Source organism: Scleropages formosus, chromosome 4, assembly GCF_900964775.1.
Source record: "Scleropages formosus chromosome 4, fSclFor1.1, whole genome shotgun sequence".
NCBI classification, from domain to species: Eukaryota; Metazoa; Chordata; class Actinopteri; order Osteoglossiformes; family Osteoglossidae; genus Scleropages; species Scleropages formosus.
Genome location: NC_041809.1, coordinates 30,951,789 through 30,978,342, shown reverse-complemented (window position 1 = coordinate 30,978,342; position 26,554 = coordinate 30,951,789). Strand labels below are relative to the sequence as shown.

The window sequence follows — 26,554 nt, the reverse complement described above, 5'->3', positions numbered from 1 at the left end:
TTTTTTTTTTTTTTTTAATTCTAAATCTTGAAATACATTGAATTTCGGATAATTCGGCCAGTAGTTAATAGGGGAAGCCGTTAATCTGAGAAATTAAAGTAAATCGAGAAGATAACCAGAATTTGCTTTGCTTATTTGGGATGCTGTCTAGTCAGCATAGTGACTGCTGGATGTCATTGCCAGCATGTGGCGTATGGACTAACTCTTAGTAACAAATGGGTACAGTCAGACAGTGTAGCGACTTCTGATTTAGTAAAATTTTAGACCCTTACCAAGATGCCACAAAGAGATTTGACTTTTGCTAACAGAATTGCTTTAGTTAAACAAATCAAATGCCAACTGCCTAACATCACTCATCGGTGGCTGGTGGAGATACCTGTAGTGCTGAAATCTCCAGTCACATGTTTGTAGAGTACTGATTACAGCTATGGCCTTTGGACCCAAAGGTTGTAGGTTCAAACGCCACCTCTAGATGTCATACCAGTGAGCGAGGTACTTAGCCTGAATTGCTCTAGTAAAATTACCCAGCTGTATAAATGGACAAATACTTGTAGATACCTTAGTGTTGTTTGTTGCTTTGGGGAAGTGTCTGCTAAATGAATAAATGTAAACAATTCAGCAGGAAGCAACAAGAAGAATGGGCATTATGTGAAGGACAATAAAGAACATCTCAAAAACACTCAATATATTCCTCCAACATCATTAACTATTAAAAACTGCATGGGTGTTTGATACATAATTGGATTATAAATATTTTTCTCACATTTGTACCATTTGTTCCACAATTAAAGTATTTTGTTGCTCAGTAAACATTAGTTTGTCTTTTGTCTGATACCTTTTTAACTGTTTTATGTGAAACTTTGCATAATTGGGGCAGCAGGTTATTTGGGCCCAAATGTTTTAGCCCTGACGTATCCCAAGTAACGAACCTGTTTTGTCTGCAGCCCAAACTGAGCATGGCCAAGTGTCGTAGGAATGTAGAGAACTTCCTGGATGCCTGTAAGAAGTTGGGGGTACCACAGGTAAGGCTGACTAAACAGCTGGAGAGCTGCTGGATGGCTCCAGCACTCATAGGTTTTCTGGATTTTCTTGAACTTTAGTATAGAGAAGGGATAAATTATGGAGACTGAAGAATTAATAATCATGTCTCTACATCTGATATTTGTTATGTCCTGGTGGCACAAAATCCTGGTCCAGTCAGTAAAGTCTGTATGTTTTTCATTCCTTTAATTAGGAAGGCCTTACTAAAGTCACTTTATATTTTCATTTTTATTTTAGTTTGTAAATATTTTAAATATGGGGGCGTGGTGGCGCAGTGGGTTGGACCACAGTCCTGCTCTCCGGTGGGTCTGGGGTTCAAGTCCTGCTTGGGGTGCCTTGCGACGGACTGGCGTCCCGTCCTGGGTGTGTCCCCTCCCCCTCCGGCCTTACGCCCTGTGTTGCCGGGTAGGCTCCGGTTCCCCGTGACCCCGTATGGGACAAGCGGTTCTGAAAATGTGTGTGTGTGTGTGTGTGTGTGTGTGTGTGTGTGTGTGTGTGTGTGTATTTTAAATATCTTGTTTTAAATATCATGTTCACAAATGTCATAATTTCTGAACATTTTGTAGCCTATGACTTGCTAGCATACTACTACCCCAGTTTTGAATTGTGAAGTCAAGACTTTCAAAAGTAATAGGGGAATTCAGATTTTCCAGATTTTACTTTTTCTCCTTAATTGTTAAATCATTTATATGCTTACAATTGTATTATTTTTTTTGTTTAATTAACAGCAAAACATGGGTCACAACAACACAGAATGAGTATACCACAAAAATAAACACAGGTATAGTGCAATGGCAAAATATTAAAACATTAAGCAAATGTGAACAAGTAAAACTGTCTTGAAAGTTCCCAAGAGGTGATAAAATCTTATAACTTTTGTAATTCATCAGTATTATGAGGCTGGTAGGATGCTTAACATTTCTCACAGAAGAAAGTTATGAAGCCTAGAAAGGACAAATGAACCATTGCACTAACACAACTGCTGGCAAATTTTAAATATAACATGTTTCATTGCAGTTGTACTTGTTTTATAGAACTTCGTCCCATGAAAGTTGCAGATTTTAATGCAGCAATCTCAGACCTTGCAACATTATTTTCATAATTGTGAATTCAATTATTCAATTTAACAAACATGATTGGAATAGTGGTTGATTATTTTTACCTGAGTACATTACCAGAGACCTCTGTACAGTTTTTCAGTTGTGCTAAATCTGTTCATTATATTTCATTATGAAAAATGTTTTTTGTCCCTATTAATGAAATTAAATTTGTGACTACTTTACTATTAAATCAGCTGGTCGCTATTAATTTAAAAAAAATTTTTTTAAACCATCACAGAGTGACACGATCAGTTTTAAACAGCATATTTGGGTCTGTTAGCACCAATAGGACCCATATGAAAAATACTACTTAGTATTACTTTACAGATAACCGATATGAAAATAGGTGTGACACAAAACAGCTCACACAACGTGCTGCCAGGACCAGTGTGGACAAGTGCTCCTCTTAATGATATGCAAATACACCACAGCGTCATTATTTAAAGTTTGAATAGGAAGTTACTGGGACTTGATTCACTAGCTTCCTAAATGTATGATTAATTGGTTGTCTGGACCACTTTCAGTTCAAAAGGTGAGTTTCTCTTTTTTTTCCCAAAAATTTAATCTATGTATACAAATGAAAACTTTGACAATTTACTGCTACAGGACAAGAAACCTCCGAGCCTTACAGCCCCCTAGGTGAACGAATGTGCAGCTGTAGACTTAACCAAATTCTTCACAATAGAATTTTTTTTTGAAAATTGAATACATTCCGGTCCCCCAGGACAAGCTGTGTCTGCCACACCACATCCTGGAGGAGCGAGGCCTGGTCAAGGTCAGCGTGACAGTCCAAGCCCTGCTGGACCTGCCAGCCCTGAAGCCAACCCAGCTCTCTTCTGTATAGCACTGCCTCTGACCTCATCCAACCTAACCCAGTGACTTTGCCCCCTGATGGGAGGCTTAAACTGTTTGGAATGGGTGAGGGAAGGATCCAGAACCCACTTCCTTCATGACATCAGCTGGAACCACCCTTGTTTTCAGCTGTATTGCCCCCAGTGGGAAAGGGTTCTGTATATGGTCTGTTTTCCAGCAGCAAATTCTGAACAAGCACTAATGGAGACTGTTTTAGCCTGGCAGGTAAGCACATCACTGTAGCCAGGTGGGGTACTCTTATAGCATTTCTTGTTGGTAAACCCAGTAAGAATGTTGTATGAACATGTAGAAAACCATAGCTACTTAAAAGCATTTTGTAACAACCTAACACTCAAACATCACAGTGGAGAGCAATTCATGGTAAAGACGTCAGTGGCCAATATTCATGCTTTTTTTTTTTTTTTTTCTGTTTTTTTGGAGGAGCATTTCACACATTTTTGTTTGAAGCAATGACGTCATCATTGTGCCCATGAATGAGAGAATGTGGATTTTAGTAGTGCGACGGTGTCTGCGGGTTTGCGTCAGCGAGATACTGACACGGTTCGGCTGCGTCATGACGTCACCAACACAGGTCATGCGCGTATTTCTAGTGACTGTTCCTACTGTTTAAATAAATATAAGACATGAAATGAACCTGTGAATATGCCTGGTGTAGAACAACGCGTGATAGACGTTACAGGCAAAAAGCGCCCTACTTCAGAATTTGGTCAGAAAACATTTAGCAAATCAAAAATTATATTGTAGACCTTCGGGCTCTAGAATTTTGACTCAGCGGAAATTCGCAATATGCAGCATTAAAGATAGATAATTGACTTAGTTTGTTCGAATTAATGAATTTGGTTTGTTACCCAAAAATATATACGAGCTTCCTGCTGTTGGAGCAGCAGATTAATATTTGGGAGGATATCTAAACTCAGATCTAAACTCTGCTTATCTGAGTCAAGTTACCAAGCCCTTCATGTTTGGTACGCCCAGCCTCACCAAAAATGGGAGAATTTCGAAATGCCAGAATTTCCACTGAACTGTTGAAACATATCTGAATGCACACAGCCCTAGTCACTGCTTTCCCGCTCAGGAGTTTTAGTATTCGTAACGTGAGCTCATTACTCAGTTAAGTATCGTAAAATTCCACCACACTGGTACGTGAAAGCATTTTAAGTTTCATCCTAAAGTCATTGTAAAAGTTCTCGTGATATTTTTATTTTAAATTATTGTAGTTTTTTTTTTTCCGTATTTGTATTTCACTAATTTAATAACGGCTGACTGACGTGTCAGATCCTAAGGCTAAATCCACTGTCGTACGCGTCGTACAGTAAGTTTTATTTATACCAAGAAAGCCTATTTATGTATTGTATGTATGTATGTATGTATAGTTTTATTTAACGTCTTAGTATTTATGTTGTCGGGGAAGTTGCAGTATTGTTCAGTTCCACCTTGAACCCTGCTTTGCCTTTGTGCTCTTGAGCCTTGTGTCGCTGCCTGTCCCGCGAAGGAGCTCTCGTGGTCGCGTGAGCGTCTGCGGCCGAGCGCGCGCGGTCTGTCGCGGGCTTTTGGCGCGACAAGTGCGCCGTGGGACGAGAGGCTCCAGTTCCGTTCGCTCGGCTGTTAGACGCCCTACCGTCCTGGGTCGTGCCAACACAAACGCGCGGTGTTGCTTAGATAAGACAGCAGTGTTTTTGTTGGACACATTTTATAGGTTATTTAACAAGGTCTGTCTCGCTAATGTGAACTGGATCAAAACCTAAAAATTCCATAAGCCTGCGGGTAACTTGTTTAATTATAAACTGATTCTGCTATGGAGGCAGGCGTTTATGAATATGGTTCGAATCACAGTAGCCTGATCATTTAAGAAGCCAGCTCATTTTTTTTTTTCCTTCTTCAGTTTTATTCTCCCACCACGTTGCTCAACTCCCGCATCTTTCAAGAAAGACTTAACAAACTTGACCAGTAAATTCTGCCTGATGCAGAGTGGATTGCTTCTTAAGACTTGCCTTTATATACTGTTATTACACTGTTATACTGATATATTATAGTGTGAATACCACAATAGCAGTATTTTTAAGCCACGCACCAGCGGCTAGTATTGATGGCTTTTTGAAAGCCTGTTAAATTATAATTTCTGTCTGATTTCTTGGCAGTTTCGTTTGAACTGATACAAACATTTGTAAGCATTTTATTACTTGGTCGCAGTACTGCATTTCGGTTAAACTGCTTGGCAAAGGTTGTCCGCGCCCTGAAGCATTAAGCGAAAGTAATGCAAATTTTGAAACCGAGTTGCAAAATAAATAATATGGAATAAAATATTAAAATAATGACTGACATTCTGTCCAGGGTTTGCTCGGACTAAATGGACTGGGGACCAAAACCAAATGTGCTGCTATGATGGATGGACCGTTTGGACAGTAGCATCGACACATTTCTTCCTTGAACAGAGATTTTATTTTTTACTCGTCTCAGGACTCACCTGAATAACCGGTACACTTTTATTGTAGGACCCCATTCGTTGGTTCTTAGTCGCTGGTAGCCAGACAAGTATTGAGACCGTTTACACTGTCTGGTGGTCTTTCTGACCACTGTCACTGAAACACTAGTGATGGGACGACAGCACCATAATCAGGTCTGAATTTGGGATTTTTTTTGTTTGTTTTTTTTTTTTTTTTGTGACAGGTACAACAACACAGGTCATGCGCGTATTTCTAGTGACTGTTCCTACTGTTTTAAATATTTTTACATCCATTTGCCTTTTCGTCTTTCTTTTTGGGAGTCAACAATTATACACCCAATTTATTTCATATTAGAAAATCTTGCCATCAGTATAATGTGCCAATTGTACGTAACTGTTTTGTATTGGAACTGAATGAAGTGCATGCCACGAACCTGTCAGATCACATGACTTGTGTATATACTGTACATATATGTGTAAATTGTCTGTTTCTATAATGTTTCAAGTCTAAAGGAAAAATAAAACTCATCTTTTTTCGCACACCGTTTGGCGTTCTGTCTTCTCCGAACCGCTGTTTTGGATACTTTTTATTACAGTACTCTGTTAAAATAAAGATTTAGCTCCAAGCAACTGCTGCCTTCACAAATTAGCGCGGTGATTACATTTATTCGACTCTTTTCTCCAAAGCGATTTACGGTGTTGAGATTACAGTTATTTACCTAAATATAGCTGGGTAATTTTACGGGAGCAGTTTAGGGTAAGTACCTTACTCAAGGGTACTACAGCTGGAGGCGAGGCTCGAACCTACAACCCTTGGGTCCAAAGGCAGTAGCACTAACCATTACCATAATGATTACGCTGCCGGCTGTCTCTTACCGACCCCAGGCTTCCCGAGCACAAGATGAGCATCACTCCTGGAATCTGGACACGGATGTCTGTTTAACCAGCCCGTCACTGTCAGCGCTCACACACACACACACACACACACACACACACATCCAGCTTCCAGACAGTCTGCCGTCACACACCCCGCTCTCTAAGTGATTTATCGCTTCCACTTATTGATGTCACCCGTGAATGAGCGAGTCAAAGATCCCTCCAGTGAACTCCACCTTGTAGATGATCTCCCCTCCGTTCCACTTAGGTTAGTGATACACGCTATGCCTTGCGTTTCACATCAGACCAATTGTGGGGGACTCAGTCTTATATTTATGATAATACGGACCCAAATCTGAATGGGATTATGGCTCTTGAAGTGGATGACACGAGAATCGTCTGCGTGTAAGTACTGTAGTATAAGAACGAATACAAGTATACATGATGTGTGAATGATCTAACAACGTAACAAACTTCTTATTCCATTCCTTCACTACCGTGAAATACTTTTGTTGAACAATTTCAATTTTAGACAGTTATTATATCGTTGTGGCTTTCTTCTCGAAAGGTCGAAAACTGCTGTAATGTAACGTAGATGTATATTACTAGGATCATTAGGAATCGTAACTGTTCAGAAAAAGTTTTATGCAGGTACTCGTGTGATGCAATCATACTTGGTTGATTCGTTCATATATGGTGTAAAGTAACAAAGTGTACTTGAACCGCACAGCGCCCAGGATGCAGCGTTACTTTTTAATTCCCCTCATTTAACCGCCTAAGATCGATCTTGACGTGCGTATTTGTGTCACACAGCACCAAATTTCAGTCGCTGTGTTGGAATTGATCAGAAACAAAGGCATTTTTTTTATGGCAGCAGTTCACCGCTCTCGCAGCGGAACAAAAATGTCCCACTCCCACCCAGCCACCAGGTTTGTGACTTGTGACACGGCACCGCCAGTCCGCAGGATTAACACTAACTTGTGCCGCGATCCGCCTCTTTGCCCCTCTTTGCCCTCTTTGTACCCGGGAATTGCCCAGCGAAGCTCCCATTCAGGGCTCAGTGTCCGTCCGCGTCCCGGCCGCGTGCGCGCCCTGGTATAAATAGTAACCGCCCGACAAAGGGGGAAAGCGCACGAGACCAGCCGTGTTATATATAGAGGCGGTGCTCCACGCAGCCCTCAGAGCGAAAGCTGGATCGCGTCCACACATCTGGTTTACAGCAACCTGCCTCTCCTGGGCTCTCAGTAAGTGCTCCCTTTGCACCGAACACATCGTGCTCTAGCCTAGAGTAAAATATGGTAACTTGTGTCTGTTACTACATTTACATACATGATGATCATGTATCCATTTAGCAGTCGCTTTTCCTAAGCGAGCGACGTACACATCACAGAAAATACAACACAATGTGTCCGTTATTATGATAAAAGAGACAGTTTTTTTTTTCTACACAAAAATCTACAGTTAGTACATTTTTAAACAGTTTACTTGCCATCCATACTGATTACACAAATTGCAACTCTTGCATTATATGGATGTTTACTAGGCTGACATGATTTCAGGGTTTTGAGAGTAATTAAAAATTCTCATCTTATTGCTGATATTTTAATAAGTTATAATTTGAATAGCCTTCCTTCGTCATTGGACATCGGAACTTTTCTCCTCTGCTCTTCTCCTTGTGTTCCACTGGGAGCTGTAGGACAGTCGCTTTGAGTTTGAGGGCTCATTATATCGGGTAAAGTGATTCAAGTGAAACTGTGGTGCGAGAAGTGGACCTGTGGTCGCAGCCTCTGAGAGGGGTACCTTACTGGGCTCCTTCAGAAATTCCAGCGAACCCAGTTCTCCCTGCTGAATAAATTAACTGTGTGCCTAAGAATGGCCAGCAGGGGGCGTAGGTATTAAAGCCCTCTCCTTCCACCCTGTTCTCCTGCCGTAGACCTAGGTAAATTCCCGCAGTTACAGTAAAGTACAGTAAGTTGATACAACAATAATATCCCCACTAGTTAAATGTGCGAAACGTTGTCAGTATACAAATGTAATCCTGCATGTTGCCCAGGGCAAGAGCGTCTGCTAAATAAACATGATTAAATACAGGAAATACGCAAGTTGTCAGTGGAACAAAAATGAGATGTAACCTGACATGACTTTATCTGGGATAAAATAATTTAAAATACTGGGCTCTTTTAAGGGTAGGCCAAGAAGTCCATCTTTATCCAGGCGTCTAAAAAGATTCATGTATCTATAAAGATTAAAGGTCTTTATAGGGAAGAAACTCTGGTTATAAATCTGGCCTTCGGGTCCATGGTGTCCTCATGATCTCTTGTTGCACCCTGACAGCTGGAAGCTCTCTTTCCTCCATGGAAACAGGTAAAGTTCAGTATTCTGCGGAAAGAGCGGACATGCGCTCTGTCATTCCTGGCCAATGGCCTTGGCTGTGGTTTCCTGCGCTTCAAAGAGCTGTTTGGCAACTCTACTCATTCATCATGTTAATTTTCTTGTTGAAAACAGTGTCACATCAGGACCCCCCCCCACCCCAAATTAGCGTTTTATTGTATTTTTTTCGGAGCTAATTCTTTTCAGAGATTATTTTTTTTTCAGCGGTAATAACGTTCAAAGGGAGCCTTCCTCTTTTTATTACATTATATATTATGTTGAAGACGTGTGGTTACCCAGATGAGAACTAACTAGAGCTTGATTTGCACCGCACCTTTGTGGTTTTGCTCCAGGGCTATTGGTGTTAACATTTTCTCACTGCTATACACCCGTGACAGTGTGGAAACAGTCACAATGTTACATTACTTTACATTGCATTACATTACTGTGTTGCGCTTTGAGGACGTGGTCTTCACCTTTTATTGTTCACCATTTTTAGATGTCGCCTTTTGTCCGAGATGTCTTACAGCATTAGATAATCCCCTTTAGAATAATTCACGTATTCATACGGCAGGGTATTTTCACTGTATTCCTGCTACAGCAGGAGTGCAACATGAACACAGGACCTTAAGGCTCTAAGATGAGAACCTGGACACCTTCAAAGTTGATCTTTTTCTCAATTTTGTGTATTAATTGGTTCACTGTAGTCTTACAGGGGACCTTGAGGAACTTGAACCTGTAACCTGTAACTGATGTATGGATGAGTGACCCATTGTAAGTAGTGTATCTAGCAGTGTAAGTCACCGTGGTGAATAACGTGTGTGGGCTAGTAACACTACATAGTATCCATTGTAAGTCGCTTTGAAGAAAAGTGTCTGCTAAGTGAATAAATGTAAATGTAACTTTGTCTTCACAAGTCCACATACTGAACTAACTGGTGTGGAGTTTTTGTTCTATTCTCTCCTCCAAACATTACAAAGCCAACTGGGACCAGGACACTGTTTGTAAGCCGATACCTTCAAAGTCACTTTTACATCTAAAATCACAACCGTAATGCAGACATTTCTCCATTTATTGGTGGGTGAAGTTCTGCAAAGGCTTTGGGTACAACAATCAATAACTGAAAAAAGTGGAAAAAAATGGTTTACTATTTCATGAACAGGGGGTGCAGTGGCATGGTGGCAGGGTGGCACAGTGGTGCAGTGGGTTGGACCGGGTCCTACTCTCCAGTGGGTGTGGGGCTTGATTCCTGCTTGGGGTGCCTTGTGGTGGACTGGTGCCCTGTCCTGGGTCTGTCCCCTCTAGCCTCCCCCCCCCCCCCCCCCTCCCGTGTTGCCAGGTTAGGCTCTGGCTCCCTGTGACCCTGTATGGGACAAGCGGTTTCAGATGATGTGGGTGTGTGTGTATTTCATTAACTTTGAACTATGTTAAAATTAAAACTATTTTTGATTGCTGAGTACTTAAATTCTTTCTCAAGTCCTATCCGGCACAAGCCATGATTCATCCCACAGGAATTTACAGTGTTCCTCATCTTCTCAGCACTTTAAGATCAATAATAAAGACTGATGTCCTCGTTGGCCTCCATGGTAACTGTTCCCCTCTCATTACTGGCGCTACTGGAACCAGTAAGAGTGAGGAACCCCAGACTGGAGCTGTAAGTGTCATTGATAACATTACAAATAAGTACAGCTGGTAGTGTAGTGGTTAGAGGTGCTCCCTTTAGATCTTGAGGTTGTTAGTTCAAATCCCACCCCTGTCTGTAGTAAAGCTGAACAAGGTACTCAACTGAAGTTGTAGTGTTAGAAATAGGTGGAGGTGTGACTGTTTCTGAGTGTCTCTCTGCATGTGCTGTTTACCAAGTCCTTCCCACACTTGTACTACATTTATGGTGCTTTTCGCTGCCATCTAGCAGCGACTTGGGTAAAAACAGGAGTTGTGTTTGCTCTGCTGTAAAGTGACATTTTGCAAACAGGCAAATCAAGAAAAGGGCCATTAAATGAAACACCAAGAAAATACTTTGTACCTTTAACTTTTGTAATTGTGCATACAGTTAAAGAAGTTGAGGAGCCAGTGTATAACTCTTCGGAAATACCACGCTTTCTCATACTGCACTTATTTCAATTACAGTACGGCATAGTCATATTACCTCCTTTTTACTCGTCTTAAAGTGTAATACAAGACAAGGCAAAAAAAACCCCACTTTTTGGCAGGATTGTGTATCCGGTGAGTGAGGGAAAGGCTAGTTTGAATCAGTATTTATCAGGAAAGGACTTTTGTGCAGCGTGGTATTAAGAATGAATTTTAAAATAATGCTGCTGGGCTCATCAGTGTGAGAAGTTCAGAAAGGTCTCATTTACTATGTGGTTTGCATTAAATTCCTTTTCACTGCTGTTTTTCAGGCTGGTGAGGAAGAAAATGAAACACAAGTTAACGGTGGACTTCCTGGCTGGGTTATTTCTCCTGGTGAACTTCAACGTGTGCAGCACCTCCGCTGAAATCACAGGTAAAGTTGCGTTCCTCCCAAGTTGAAAACCCAAGCCCGCAAAATCAATGGACAACAAAAATGAAGCCTTTATTAAGAATAGGCAAAATAAAAAAGGGAACGCGGCTTCTTTAGGTAAGAAACGTACCATGCCACTTTCATCGCTGGATGTTGCTGCGGAAACCCTGCTCAAGGGTACAACGGAAGGGTTCCCTTCAGTTGCTAGCGCAGGTCATCACAGCTGTTTGCTCTGACAGGTGCCCTGCTGACTGAGCGACTGCTGTGCTTTGTGGTTTTCTGTCATGACAGCCCCCATCTATCTCGCTGTGTCTTTCAGTCGATCCGCCGGCCGACTTGCGTGTGACTGATCCTGGGCACCTTGGCCACCTTCACATCAGCTGGGCGCGCCCCTCGAGTCTCGAGAATGTGACCGACTGCTCCGTGCGCTTCGAGCTCCAGTACTTCAACACTTACGAGGACCGCTGGACGGTAAATACTACACCTTTACATTTACATTTATTCATTTAGCAGAAACTTTTCTCCAAAGCGACGTACGTCTCATAGAAAATACAATGTGTGCATTACATTAGCAGAAAGAGACACTTAGATGCAGATGCGTGATTATAAAGTACAGTGTTTGTAAATCAAACGGAAAGCTGAATAAAACTTTATCTGAATATCGCCGATTCCTAAACGCATTCGTAATTTTATATATATATATATATAGATTACATTATGGGAGTAGCTGCATAAAGGTTTATCCATTGTTTAACAGGTATTATCTCAAAGTTATACAGCATGAACATTTACACATTGAATGAACTTAAGAGATCATGGGAGAAGTGAGTCTGGGAGATGTGAGTTTTAAGACTCCTTTTAAATGCGGACAGAGATTCAGCAGTTCTGAGTGAGGGGGGGGGGAGGTCATTCCACAACATCGGAGCCAGAACCAAGAACCTTTGTGCTTTTGTTTTTGGACCTTTTATGCGTGGGACCACCAAGTGGACAGAGGTGGAAGAGCGTAGCAGTGTGGTTGGGGTGTAGCAGATGATCGGGTCTTGCAGATACGACGCAGAATTTCTCGTATCAACGAATTTCTCGCTGCTGTGAGGGAGAGCCGGGTGTTGAGTAGAAAAGTCCAACAACACTAACAGGGAAAATTGCAACATGCCTCTCCTGAATGACTAGTGGAGGGTCACATGTAAATCACCCTTACTGGATAGTGTTGTCCATTAGAAAAAAATATGTCACCATTGGCTAAAGGCCCAGTCATTCTCGAAATCTCTTTTTCTCTGGAAGTTTGGTTAGTGAGAAAGATCATCTGATAACATAGATCGGGAAAAGGGAATTTTTTAAATGACACATCAGTGGGAGGTGCATTTCTGCAGAAGGGAAGCGAAGCTGTGACAGAATAAAAGGACCATTTTACCATCGTGTATGAGACATACTGAGTTGAGGGCAGGGATGCTGGAATTCTGGAACTATGGCGTGGAATCTGGTGTCGTGTTTCCAGTGAGAATCCGGCACGGGAACTCGGTATCATGACATGTAAAAAAGATTCACATGACCTTTCAGATGCTGGTACCGCACATGCTTCTAACACAAAGCTGCTTGTCTAACTTGATTAAAGAAAACAAACACTTGCTTCAAACATCCTCTTCGGAAGAAGCAGGACAGATGGCTTCTATACAAAGAAACCTCTGACTTGATCATAAATAGCTCTGTATTTTGTCTTCCACACCCATTTTTCCACATGAAAAAAATGATTGGAACGCTTGTACGCTGACACTGAATGGCACGTTTTGTATTTTTGCATACCTTTTATTTCGCTCTAAGGAAGTAGTCATAGTACGTGACATGACACAAAGGTTAAGGATTGTTTTAATGCTTTTTACACTGACGCAGAAGGAGTCCAGCGTTGCATGTTTTCAAAATTCAGTACGTGTGTTATATTGTTCTCTGTTTCAACCACATCCCATCACTGTGAAAAATAAAGAAAAAAAAAAAAACGTTCTGAGATTTGTAAAGTAATGGAAGCTCATGTGATTCAGCGCGTATTATTGGCAAGGTGTCCAATGTCACTCCTCTGCTGGAACGTAATGGAATTTCTCATTAATAAATGTGATGTGTTTATAGCGGCAGGTTGCGCCGTGCTTGATGCTGCTGTCTTTGTACGTGGAGGACGCAGGTCTGAACGCCACCTCCTGCTGTAGTGTCCTTGAGCAAGCGTCTCTACCCTAAATTACTCCAGTAAAAATTACCCGGCTCTATAAATGGGTAAATTATTGTAAGCAGCTGCGTGTCGCTTTGAGAACGGTCTCGGCTAAATAAATAATCGTAAGTTGCGGCTGCCTGAGCCTCGTTGTTTACGCAAAAAATCACACGCTTAGAGAACGAGGGCCGTCATTTGGAAGAATCCCAAATCAAGTTGATTTTATATCCTGATGTTGATTTATATTGTGCAAATTACCCATTTATGCAGGATTAAAAGCAGTGTCTCATTATGTTAAATAAAAGAATCCTGGCAACAGTCCTGTAAGGGCAGGGTTGTTGAGCACTTTAACTTGTGTTTTGGGACATTTGGCTTTTAAAATTAAAAGTGACCAACTGTTATTGCCAGGAGGGGTGTGGTGGCGCATTGGGTTGGACCGGGTCCTGCTTTCCGGTGGGTCTGGGGTTTGAGTCGCGCTTGGGGTGCCTTGCGACAGACTGGCGTCCCGTCCCGGGTGTGTCCCTTCCCCCTCCAGCCTTACGCCCTGTGTTGCCAGGTTAGGCTCTGGCTCCCTGCGACCCTGAATGGGACAAGCGGTTTAGAAAGTGTGTGTGTGTGTGTGTGTGTGTGATTGCCAGGGGGGTAATTGGCACAAGGCACAAAGTGAAATGTTAAAGCTGGGTCTTGATCCTTTTTTTCAGGTCATCAGGACAGTGCGGCTGAAGTACAGCACCCATTTTGACCTGGAAAAGGACGTTCATGTGAAGGTGTGGACCCTGCTGAGAGGGCCCTGCGTTAACAATACAGAGCTCCAAAGCCCCCCTGCAGAGGTGATTCTGCAGCCACCTGATAAAGGTAAGCTGAGCTCAGAAATTAAACATGAAAGAAGAAATGGGCTAAAATATGAAAAGTTCTCACATCAACCCTTAAATAATAGTTTAATAACTAAGTGCATGTCTACCTGAACTTAAATTAGTCCACCTCCAGCTGTAGTACCCTGGAGCAAGGTACTTACTGTAAATTGCTCCAGCAAAAAACACAACATCACCCACATGTATAAATGGGTAAATAATTGTAACCTTAACAGTGTAAGTTGCTTTGGAGAAGAGTGTCAGCGAAATGAGAAAATGGGCGTTTTCGCATTTGGTTTCTTGCCGTGTCGGCTTTTGGTGGGTAGTTTAGCAGCGTATGGGTGGGACGAAGGGAACCTGCCCATCATCCCTTGCCACGTGGTGTTTGCATGTTGTTTGAACTGTGTTTGTGAATTGGTTTGATGTGTGGTGCAGTGGGGCAGTGTGTTTGGCTGGTTCCTGCTCTCTGGTGGGTCTGGGGTTCAAGTCCCACTTGGGGTGCCTTGTGATGAACTGGCATCCTGCCCTGGGTGTGTCCCCTTCCCCCCAGCCTTATGCCCTGTGTTGCTGGGGTAGGCTCCGGTTTGCCGTGACCCTGCTTGGGACAAGCAGTTTCAGTCAACGTATGTGTGTGTGTGTTGTGTCAATGTATTATCTGGGGTGTGTGATTGTGTGCAGTATGATCTGTAATACTTGGTTGCCCTCTGCCAGCGTGTGTACTGTGCTTCTTGTCAGTTGTTGCTGGACTCTTCTTGGTGTTTCTTGTTTTTCTGCAAAACATGTAGTAATAGAACATCTCTGCCTGGACTGGCATTTAGTCACACAAAGGGTTTATGAGAAAGTAAGTGTTAGGAACTAGGCAATGTGAGCAGGGCTCTCCAACATTTACATTTATTCATTTAGCTGATGCTTTTCTCCAAAGTAACTTATGATGTCAAGGTTACAATTATTTACCCATTTATACACTTAGGTAATTTTTTACTGGAGCAATTCAGGGTAAGTAACTTGCTCCAGGATACTACAGCCAGAAGTGAGGCTCAAACCTGCAACCTTGGGGTCCAAAGGCAGTTGTTCTAATCACTGCACTACCAGCTGTCCCCATAGACAGAGCAAGTTGTACTCTTCCTTTTTCATAGACATGACTACTTTTACTTAATTTGCTGTGTTGGTTGAAACCCTGCAGGCACAAGTCCACGGGTCTCTGGCTTCACCTGCGTGTTCTACCAGAAAGAATTCATGGATTGCACATGGGAGGCGAGGGGAGGGGAAGCCTCACAGGCCCAAGACCACCTGTTCTACTGGTAACGATGCTGCCCTGCAGCCGAATTCCTGTGTTTTCCTCGCACGTTACATCTCACTGTCCACTGTATCTTGTGGCCAAGCTTTGGAAAAACCTCCTATGATAAGTTGCCTCCGCGTGGTGGAACAGCCTCTGTCACCTGTGCAGAATTGTCCCTGTGCTATGGTGATGCCAAGGGTAGAGAAGTGCCCTAGCGCGATGCTGCACCTATCCTTAGTCACCTACCTCTTTGGCCGACTGCTGTCCCCAGATTTGTGCGCTGCCTACAAGGAATGTGAACAGATTGTCGCCCTCTCCTCCAGGCACAGCGAAATGGGGCAGGCCATGGAATGCCCCGAGTACATCGAGTCCGACGGGTTCCGAACGGGCTGCCGCTTCCCCAAGGAGGTGCTCGAAGAGTTTACCGATTTCAACATCTGTGTGAACGGCACCTCTGCCGCTGGGCCGATGAGGGCAGCTTACTTCACCCTGCAGATACAGAACCATGGTAATGCAGCGTAGGTCCTCCCTGCCACGCTTAATGCCTGCTGGTACCATAGGTCATTTGCAAAGACAGAATAAAAAAATCTGGGAACCATCAAATATGATGCATAAATAAATTTAAAGGAATGCAGTCATCAGGATGTACTGGTTTAGTCTAAGCTTTTCAAGACTATATTATAAAGCGAATGCCCTTATATGAACCTTATATTGTAAGGTTAATGCTCCTAGAGTGTTTGTAATTAATGCACAAGTGTTTTGTGTTAGCAAAACGTAACCTTCATGCCAAGACTACGAAATTGGTGTTTTATTCATTTGTTCTCCGTAACGGTGTTACTGCTCCGGTCAGTATGACGGGGTGGGATGGACTCCATTCTGGCAACAGCAGCTAAAATCACACTTATGCTTCAGACTTTTAGCGAGCTAAATCCACCAAAGCTGTCTGTCTCGTTGACGGACACAAGGCTAAATGGAGGAGACCCCCAAACGCGAGAAGAAGTCTAACTTGGCACGGTAGACAGCAGCACAGCCCAGGTGCAGAACTACCAAGTGGGGAAACGTGCTGCTCAAGAAATTTCTTTTAACCTCAGCTTTCAAATGCTTTGCTTTGTGGGAAGAACAGGAAACAGTTGCGCATTGTACAAACCCTTTGGGTAAAAACCCTACTTTTGTGTTCCGAACGAGCCCTTTGGTCTTTTCCAGTGAAGCCGGCTACAGTCGAAACTCTGAGCTTGGATGCTCTTCCCAACGGGAATACGCTATTGACATGGTCGCCACCGGGAGGAAAAATCCCCAACCACTGCCTTGAGTTTGAAGTGGAGTCCAAAGAAGACGGCGTCCTGGGGGAAAACTTGGTATGCTTCTTCTGATCCTTTATTATTCCCTTCTGTATTCGTTGAAACCATAGTCGGGCAATGACTGTTGGTTTCCCCGGTGGCCAGTAGGCATACTTTTAGCTCTATAAAAGTACTGTATTATGGTAGCCATTAGTCGCCTCTCTTCTTTCTTTGTATCTGTTTTTCTTGCCTTATTTCTGTGTTAAAACGCTCTGTGTCAGTGCGTGAGAAGAGCGCTCTATAAAAATAAATTGAATTGAATTGATTTCTCTTTGGAAACGAGATGACGCATTTCAGATAATGAGCCCTTAGGAGCCCAGCTTATCAGGAGACAGTGAGGCATAGTTAAACTGACAGTTCACTATTGTAAGATGGCATTTTCACATCATGTCATATTTCTGCTTAGCTCAGAAGCCTCAGAAATGTTTGACAATAATTGCACCACTATCGGCTAGGGCAAAAAGGACAAGTCTTTACACTGCATACTTCCTTCTGTACGTAACAACCAGGCACCGTTGCCGTGCTCATGGATTAAAAGAGGTGCTTCGGCAATGTTTTCAGATGGGAGTGTCAGAGTTTGGCTTCTGTGCCACCATCTATTTATCATATTACCTGGTATATAAGTAGAAATTAATTCACTGGAACGCATTCAGAGTTTTACTGGGCCTTTTTAAATGAGATTAACAGTTCAAAGTTTAAGACTTTTGCCTTCATCATGGATTTAGAGCTCCATTGCAGGATGGCACGGAAGAAATAGTTTTGGATGCGATCCATTACAGTTTATATAGCACAGTGAACATAATGAATTGTTAAATCAGCTAAGAAACACTGCATATTTGATTTTTCTCTATTTCTCGAAGCAAACAATGCGGAACAGCAGCGTCATGAATTTTAAAAGACACATTTACAAACTTTAAAAACGCACCGGGAACTTTAATCTGCTGTATGTAAAGACTTCAATAGACTTAGTAAGGGGAGTTCTTGTGCAACATGGGCAATTTCAACTACACATCAAATTGTCCACATTGATATAGATGTAAAGTGTATGATATTTTTCATTGTTAAAAAAAAATGCAGAAAAGGAAACCACGATTCCCAAGAAACCAATATTAGCTTGGCAAAACATCGAGAAAGGGGTGCAGGGGTGTGGGTTTGGCTGGTGCCCATTTTGTGGTGGGTCTGGGGCCCAAGTCCTGCTTGGGGTGCTTTGTGATGGACTGGTGTCCTGTCCTGGGTGTGTCCCCAGCCCTGTACCCTGTGTTGGGGGGTTAGGTTCTGGCTCACCGCGACCCCACTTGGGGCAAAGAGTTGTTAATAATGACCTGAAAGAGTGAGATATTTTCATAACGCACTTCTACTAATCTGTTCTGCAACATGTGCCTCAAGCAGAATGTCTGTTGGTATTTTTCTGTACAGCCCTTTCATTTCATACCATAATTCTTTATGGACAGTTAATTGCCAAACTGTTTTAAATTGCACATCGCTGCCGCGCCAGCATTAGATGTCGATCTGAGATATAAAATGACTCCTTAGTTTTTGAATAAATTCAAATATGTACAAAGTGTATAGGTTTAAATAAACAGAAAAAATAAAGTTTCTCACTGTAAATACAGTTGTATTGGCAGACAGATTTGTTTACAGTGTTTTTATCAGTTGTGATTTTCATCTAACAGGCACAGTAACAATGTGCGAATACATTTTTTAATGGCATTATTTTGCTGCGGTTTTATTTTCATGCTTTTGAAATACATAATTGTTTGCAGATCAAAATATGGGGTTCACCTGAAGGCTTTTGCTGACTGAGCTCAGTGGCTTTTAAATGCAGTTCTCAGCCAGTATGTATCGTAGCGTTCAAACGTAGTCAGACCTCTTTTGCACCGTACTCAATACCGGCACTTTCACTGCCTGCCCATCTACATAGAGCAAGCGCTGTTGTATGGCATGGTATGCAAATAAATGTCATGGAAAAATAAACATGGGCTATAATAACTGGTTTAGTGGCTTGTTCGCATGAATCATAACCGATGATTGGAGCCGGGGGCAGTTACCATCAGTGTTTTTTCCTGCTCCTTCTTGGCTCTCTGTCTATATCACATTGATCTAATATATGTAACACACGTATTTTTATGTGACTCAATGTTTTTCAGTTCTAGTTTTAGTTGCTCATGTGTATGTAGGTCAGTGCTTCGGTGTAACCTGTTCTCATCCTGTTACTGGTGCCTGGTTTCACTGTCTAGAGTAAAATAAATCCTCATCTTCATCTGTCATTTGCAGCACAAGTATATCACCAGGGAAACTTCGTATACCTCGGCCGTCCAAGGTCAACCGAAGACCAGCTGTTTCCGGGTCAGATCAAGAGTGCACCAGTTCTGCGCCGACAAGAGCTTCTGGAGCGAGTGGAGCCACCAGCGTTGTCTGGCAGGTGCGGCACGGATCAAGACCGCACAGTGCACCACATCTCCTCTTTTCAAAGAGAGTCAATGAGAATGAATCTCCTCTGTTGCCTCACAGTCTCATCACCCTTTGCTTCTCGCCCACAGAGTCAACAAAGAAGGATGTCTCGGCGATGAAGGTGGGCCAAGTCTGTGTGCTGGCCCTTTGTGCAGTTACTCTCTTCGCCTTCCCTCTCTACCTGTGGAACTGCAAAAGAAAGTAAGTTGATGGAACCCCACTTTCCAACCACTGCGGTCGCTGTTCTTGTCCCTCATCGTCCTTTCCTTTATCCGTTTAAACTTCTTTCAGATTATGACATGTCTTTGAACACGACATAACAAACCTTTCCGATGGATCATCTGCAAAGACACTGGGCAGATTTCACAAAGATACCTGATGGTGTGAAGGGTGTCAAGGGTGTCAACTTTCCTCCCAGCATTTTGTTTTTTGTTCCTAAAGGTTGTCATAGCCGGGGCTGGATGTGGGGATAAGCTCCCATTTTCTATAAAATGCTCCCATCGACATGTGTCTGAAATAGCTTCTGACAACCAAAGCCCAACTCCTGGCCTTCACATGGCAGGAACTGTTCTCACAGACAGGAAAAGGGGCGAAGGCGGGTCACTGGCGCCTTAATAACCAGTTGCTTCGGGCAGGTGGCACCCGGGAGCCTGGGAAGGCAGCCCGCCTAGGAGAAGGAATACTCCGATTTCAAACCTCCGCTTCCTTGCGGCCACACTCACTTATGCGAAAGGCTTCGGGAGTCGACCCCGAGGAAAAATCCAGAGTTGGAGTCCCTAAGGCGGTCCGCTGCTGTCTTCAGCACTGTTCCGGCAGCTCCTGCGACAACGGTCGTGCCAAGTTGTACCGGCTCTTGCCTCTCCCTTGGATCTCACTAACGGCGTGGAGAGGGGAGACCTGCTCCTTGGGTTAGAGCTGGTCTTTCATACATTCCTGCCCAGGTTTGCGCACTGGAGAGGTCACTCCAGCGTTGCTTAACCGGGACGACACAACACGAGGAGTAGCAGTCTTCTGGTAATAAGTTGTGCTCGATTCCCGTAGAGCGAGGCGCCAGGGGCTGCTTCCGACGGTGGGGAGATCATCGCATCTCACTGGATAGCTACAGCCCGCCTAAGTTGCGCAGTCCCCAGCCAGTAAGGCGCTGTCCCGCCATAGTCTGCTTGCTTCACTGGGTGCGTGAAGCTTAAGGTTTTCCTGACAGGCAGACGGAAACCCTGCACCGGACAAAACAAGGAACAAAATACTGACCCCGTGCGCATGTGCCATGGTCTCTCGAGACCTACGGTTGCCATCACCTGGTTAAACCGACTGATCTGTAATCCCATGCTTTCTGAAACGGACGAGCTAAAGGTTTATTCTCCCCGTTGGATTTTTCAGGGTGAAGAACCAAGAGTGGTTCCTTTCCTCCAGTTTCACCAAATGGGGGCTGTTGGGCTGCAATCAGGGGCTGTCCCCCCCTTCAGTGGAAAAGCTCATCCATCATCTCAGCCAAGATGAAGTGCAGCCATTTAAGCAAGGACAGGCTGTTTAAGTCGCCTTCGGAATATTCCGCAGCATTGTTTGTCGAGCCGTTTCCCAGGCAAACATGGGAATTTGCTAGAACCCTTAAAACAAGCCACTCAATGTTTGCCCTATCAGTCAAGCTGTTCCACTTACAGTCGAGGTATATCATGCACTATTTGCCAAAGTCTTGCCAGATTAGTTTGTTTTTTAAATCTTATTTAACAATTGCGTGATGTACTTTTGCACAAAGTAGTTTCATTTCGAGCCTGATGTTGAATAAACCGTTTGCCTCGTTTTAAGAGTAAGAAAACAATTTTAGCAGTTTCAGTTATTATGGTGTCTTACGTTTCACTCGGGATATATTATCTAGGGTTAGTCCAGATGTGAAATTTTATTAATCAGATTTAAATATAAACGCCATAGATGAAGCTTGAAGGAGACTACAAACAAGACTTACTTCCCTGCCATTTCCGAGGGATTTCATTTCCCTGCAACAATGTCTTAATGTAAAGACTTGCAGTTATTTAGATAGCTCAGTTTTTCAGCTGTATTCTAAATATAGTTGGAATGTTATGCCTTGCAAATGCATATGCAGACTATTCAAAGTAAATATGTATAAATATTTCTATAGCCATATAGCCACAAACTTTATGAACTGCAATTACGTCAAAGAAACTGATGAAATCAGTATTCAGTAGAAAATGGTTAATACACATATGTGCAGGCTAACATTAAAGGAACTGGCAATGCAAAAAATATGATTCAGTTAGATTTAAAATATGTTGGTTATTATAATTATTTGCAAAAATGCTCATTCCAGTATTGTACAGTAATTCAGCACCTTCATGATTTAATGGTGTATAAGCCTTATATAAAGGTGTTAATTGTAAAGTCATGATTTAAAACTCTTGCCAGTAATTTTAATGTCCCCAGATTCACATTCCTGTATGGTCCTTTACACGGATTCCTCTGGGGAAACGGTGATGAGGGAAAGTGCACATCGGTGTCTTTTTAGTGAATTCACATGGACCCATATAGGCGACCACCATGAAATACCTCTAGCAGGAAAGGAAGACGGGATATTTTTTCATTCTTACAAAGGGACCCGTGGTCTCAAAAGCACCGTATATAACCAAATAAGTTCCTTCTTATGTATCTCTAGCTTACTTTAGCATTAAGATGTGATTTGTTCAAACAATGTACTTGTCAGTCCAGGATGTTGACGGCTGCTTTTAGAATTACAAAAATATTTAACTAATCTTTTCACTTAATTAGTCTTTTACTAGTTCTACATTTACTTTTAAAGTAATCTGAATCACATTTATTGCAAAATATAAATTATACTTTGAGCTAATTTTTCAAATGTTCCACATTGCTACCACTGAATATTGGTAATGCTGTGCCCTTAATGAAACATTATGGTTTGAAGAGGAACCCGTCACAGAATTCCATTCCGATGCTGACGGGTGAGAACGTGCAGTATTGCTTGAGGGTGACAAGGTGTATGTGTTACATTATCCATTTCAAATTTACAATCTAAAGTACGTAATTGAGTTATTAAGTCGATTTGCCAACTGTTTCTGTTTATCTGGTCTTGAATCGTTCACTGCTTTGCCCATTCAGTGATTTACTTCTGTCATGCGTATGTCATATATTTAATGTTTCTGTGGGACAATTTTTTCAGATTTTGTAACTTTCATATTTAACATTAAATGTGAATATTCTTGCCTCTTTTACAAATATTGTGTTTCTGGTCTTTTTTATGTGAAATTTTAATGCGTTATGTAAAATGCATAATTATCAGAACGAGCTTTATTGCCAAGTATGTTCGCACATACAAGGAATTTGTCTTGGTGACAGGAACTACCACAGCACAGACAGAATGACAGTGACAACACAGGTGAGAAGATAGAGTATGTGAGCAAGGGATAAAAAATATTTAAAAAATATAAAGTACCCAATATACAAAAATAGTCACTAGATACAAATGCAAGGGAGTGTGAGTAAGAGATATGTGATAAATAGTTATAAATATAAATATAAATAGCATTATGTATTGCACGGTTTACTCTCTAGGGGAGAGATTTAGGTGTTCATGAGGTAGATGGCCTGAGGAAAGAAACTTTTCTTATGCCTGGCTGTCCTGGTGCTCAGTGCTCTGTAGCGCTGGCCAGATGGCAAGGGTTCGAAGAGGAAGTGGCCTGGATGCGAGGGGTCTAGAATGATTTTGCTAGCCCTTTTACTGACTCTGGACGAGTGCAGTTCTTGGAGAGCTGGGGGGGATGTGCCGATGATTCTTCCAGCAGTCCGAACTATCCGCTGCAGTCTTCTGATGTCCGACTTCGTAGCTGAGCCGAACCAGACAGTTATAGAGGGGCAGAGGACGGACTCAATGACTGCGGAGTAGAATTGCATCAGTAGCTCCTGTGGCAGGTTGAACTTCCTCAGCTGGCGAAGGAAGTACAACCTCTGCTGGGCCTTCTTCACAATGGAGTCTACGTGGGGCTCCCACTTCAGGTCCTGTGAGATGGTGGTGCCCAGGAACCTGAATGACTCCACTGTTGCCACAGTGTTGTTCATGATGGTGAGTGGGGATAATGCTGAGGTGTTTCTCCTGAAGTCTACGATCATCTCCACTGTTTTGAGCGTGTTCAGCTCCAGGTTGTTATGACTGCACCAGACAGCCAGCTCTTGGACCTCCTGTCTGTAAGCAGACTCGTTCCCATTCCGGATGAGGCCGATGAGTGTGGTGTCGTCTGCAAACTTCAGGAGTTTGACAGAGGGGTCTTTTGCGGTGCAGTCGTTGGTGTACAGGGAGAAGAGCAGTGGGGAGAGCACACATCCCTGGGGGGCTCCAGTACTGATTGTGCGAGTTTTGGATGAGAATTTTCCCAGCCTCACTATCTGCTGCCTGTCTGTCAGAAAGTTGGTGATCCACTGACAGATGGAGGTGGGCACGGAGAGTTGGGTTAATTTGGACAGGAGGAGGTGTGGGATGATGGTGTTGAAGGCTGAGCTGAAGTCCACGAACAGGATTCTCGCATAAGTCCCTGGTTTGTCCAGATGTTGTAGAATGTAGTGCAGTCCCATGTTGACTGCATCATCCACAGACCTGTTTGCTCGGTAAGCAAACTGCAGGGGGTCCAGCAAGGGTCCAGTGATGTCCTTCAGGTAGTCCAACACCAGTTTTTCAAGTGACTTCATGACCACAGAAGTTTCATTATAAGTTCTGTACGCAAAAAGCTGTCGTCGCTACTGTTTGTAACAGATTTAAATTTTGCTCATGCCGGATCTGTTTTGACAAAACACGTACAGAACTCGTATCAGATTCCATCCGAAGATACCGTGTTTATCTTGGCTACACATAGTGTGCGGTGACAGTTTTTTGCCTGACACAAACAATTCTGACACTCGCAATACCAGCCTCATGGTTCATTTTGCTCGTTTCTGCTACAAAGAAAATAAATCAAGGGATTCCACAACACATTTATATTTACATTTACATTTATTTATGTAGCAGAAAAGACACGCTGGAAGGAAAAAAGCACGACTTATTCAGCTATAATAACAAAAAGGACAGCTATTTTCGAACGTAAGATGCTTTATTTAAAACTCTCCTACCAGCTGCCCTCTTTCACTGATGATCCTCAGAAGTTTCTTTTTAAAGAAGCATATTTTGGAAAGAACATTAAATTTATCTCTCCGGGGGCGTGGTAGTGTAGCGGGTTGGCCTGGGTCCAGCTCTCCGGTGGGTCTGGGGTTCAAGTCCCACTTGGGGTGCCTTGTGATGGACTGGTGTCCTGTCCTGGGTGTGTCCCCTCCAGCCTTGCGCCCTGAGTTGCTGGGTTAGGCTCTGGTTCCCCACGACCCTGTATTAGACAAGCAGTTCAGAAAGTGTGTGTGTGTGTGTGTGTTGTCTCTCCGCTCCATAGCCGAGTGTAATGTATAATGTGCTCTTAGTAGCATTTGTGAGCAGGCAGCGGTGGATATAAATAACTGCACAGGTATTTTTCCTGGAGTTATGGAAGAGTACTGTCTGTTGGAAGGGTAGACAGTCTGGCTCTAGGGAATCTAGAGGTTCACATTCTTCCCAGACATTGGTGCCAGAGCTTACTGAGAAAATCTAATAATCAGGTAGAATAAGTAATGACACTGGATGCGTTCAGAACACAGCCCTTGGTATTGTGATGTGATTTCAGCAAATAACAACATCTACCACTTAAGTGATGGCATAAATGACTCATGACTGAGAGTTGCTGCTGATTACAAAGTCTCAGAAGTTAGACGAATGCTTGTATTCATTGATTGAGCTGACACTTTTCTCCAAGGCCATTTACACTGTTAACATATTCACACTTATACAGCCGGCCAACTTTAGACCAAGCAATTCAGGGCAAGTATCTTCCCTCAACAGTACAACAGCTAGAGGTGGGAACCAAACCTGCAACCTTTAGCACTAAAGGGACCTACTCTAACCACTACACTACTAGCTTTTCCCATGGTAGAAACAGAAATAGAAAAAAGGATGTTTTGTGGCTTTTAAAGACATGCGTTCCTGGTTCCAGGAATAGAATTATGCAGGAAAAAATGCACGTTGCAGCCTTTTATTACCCGAGAATGTCATTTTGACTTGTTTTTCACAAGCTACTGAAATGCCCTTGGGGGTGGCGTGTCAAACTAATCACAGTTTTATATGTGCATGATAAACATCTAACTATTTATGTTTTGTAGTCTTTCTAAGAAATTTAAGAACAATGGATACACCTTTATGCAGCAACTTGTGTGATGTACACTGGTTCATATGGAGGATTGTGACAAATTACCTGTGACCAGTCATGGGTGGGTATCTACAGGATCTGAAGGTGAAGCTGTTGCAGTCTGCAGCTTTGACACGACACATTCCCGCTAAGGTTTGCCTCTTCTAGCCGAGAAATTCCTCTTATTTGTGTATGTCACACCCATACTGATTTCTTTAAGAAATAGCACACCGGGATTTCTTCACGCCAGACAGATAACTTCCTGCGATACGCTGTAAGAGCTGAGGCATGGACAGCTTTTATTTCAAGCCATGCTCTTCTCAGCAAGGGGCATGAAAAACATAGAAGGATCGTTTCTTTTTTTCACCCAGGCATCATTAATATACTGATGAATGTGTCAGAGCGATCTGATCAGATTTAACGTCACAGAGCTGCAAAAATAGAGAAAATGGAGGCAAATACTTTTTCACAGCACTGTAAATGTAAATGAAATCTCCATATATGTTTTATCAAAATGTACACCAGTATCCCTTTTTTTACAAGACTTTACACTTAGGGGGGGCATGGTGGGACAGGAGGTTTGGCTGGGGCCTTCTCTGGGGTTCGAGTCCAGTTTGGGGTGCCTCGTGACGGACTGGTATCCTGTCCTGGATGCATCCCCTCACCCTCCAATCTTGCGCCCTGGGTTGCCGGGTTAGGCTCCAGCTCACCGCGACCCCGCTTGGGCCAAGCGGTTGCAGACATTACAATTAGTCATTTAGCTTGACACTTTTCTCCAAAGCCACTTACAATGTTAAGGTTACAAGCTTACAATTATTTACTCATTTGTACAGCTGTATAATTTTACTGGAGTGATCTACGGTAAGGGGGTGCGGTGGCGCAGTGGGTTGGACTGCAGTCCTGCTCTCCGGTGGGTCTGGGGTTCAAGTCCCGCTTGGGGTGCCTTGTGGCGGACTGACGTCCCGTCCTGGGTGTGTCC

At 43.0% G+C, this 26,554-nt stretch overlaps 2 protein-coding genes across 8 annotated transcripts in view; both read left to right on the top strand.

The window, feature by feature from the left end:
- lrch2 (leucine-rich repeats and calponin homology (CH) domain containing 2) overlaps positions 1-4,542 on the top strand; it is a 48,467-nt gene extending 43,925 nt beyond the window's left edge. For all 6 annotated transcript variants that reach the window (XM_029251007.1, XM_029251006.1, XM_018752080.2 and 3 more), the window contains 2 exons: positions 945-1,022; positions 2,866-4,542. In XM_029251007.1, coding sequence (XP_029106840.1) covers positions 945-1,022; positions 2,866-2,985 — 198 coding nt within the window. In that variant the 3' untranslated portion in view covers positions 2,986-4,542. The remainder of the gene's footprint in view (positions 1-944; positions 1,023-2,865) is intronic.
- Positions 4,543-6,447: 1,905 nt separating this feature from the next.
- On the top strand, positions 6,448-22,509 carry LOC108934473 (interleukin-13 receptor subunit alpha-2-like). 2 transcript variants are annotated; one of them, XM_018752346.2, is made up of 10 exons: positions 6,448-6,738; positions 11,103-11,206; positions 11,523-11,674; positions 14,099-14,252; positions 15,432-15,549; positions 15,851-16,035; positions 16,731-16,882; positions 19,139-19,286; positions 19,405-19,516; positions 20,693-22,509. In XM_018752346.2, the coding sequence occupies exons 1-10, from the start codon at positions 6,701-6,703 to the stop codon at positions 20,844-20,846; spliced, it is 1,317 nt and encodes a 438-aa protein (XP_018607862.1). In that variant the 5' UTR covers positions 6,448-6,700; the 3' UTR covers positions 20,847-22,509. The 2 variants fall into 2 exon arrangements, with proteins under 2 accessions (XP_018607862.1, XP_018607863.1); XM_018752347.2 differs by lacking the exon at positions 6,448-6,738 and adding an exon at positions 7,473-7,577.
- Positions 22,510-26,554: the final 4,045 nt, after the last annotated feature.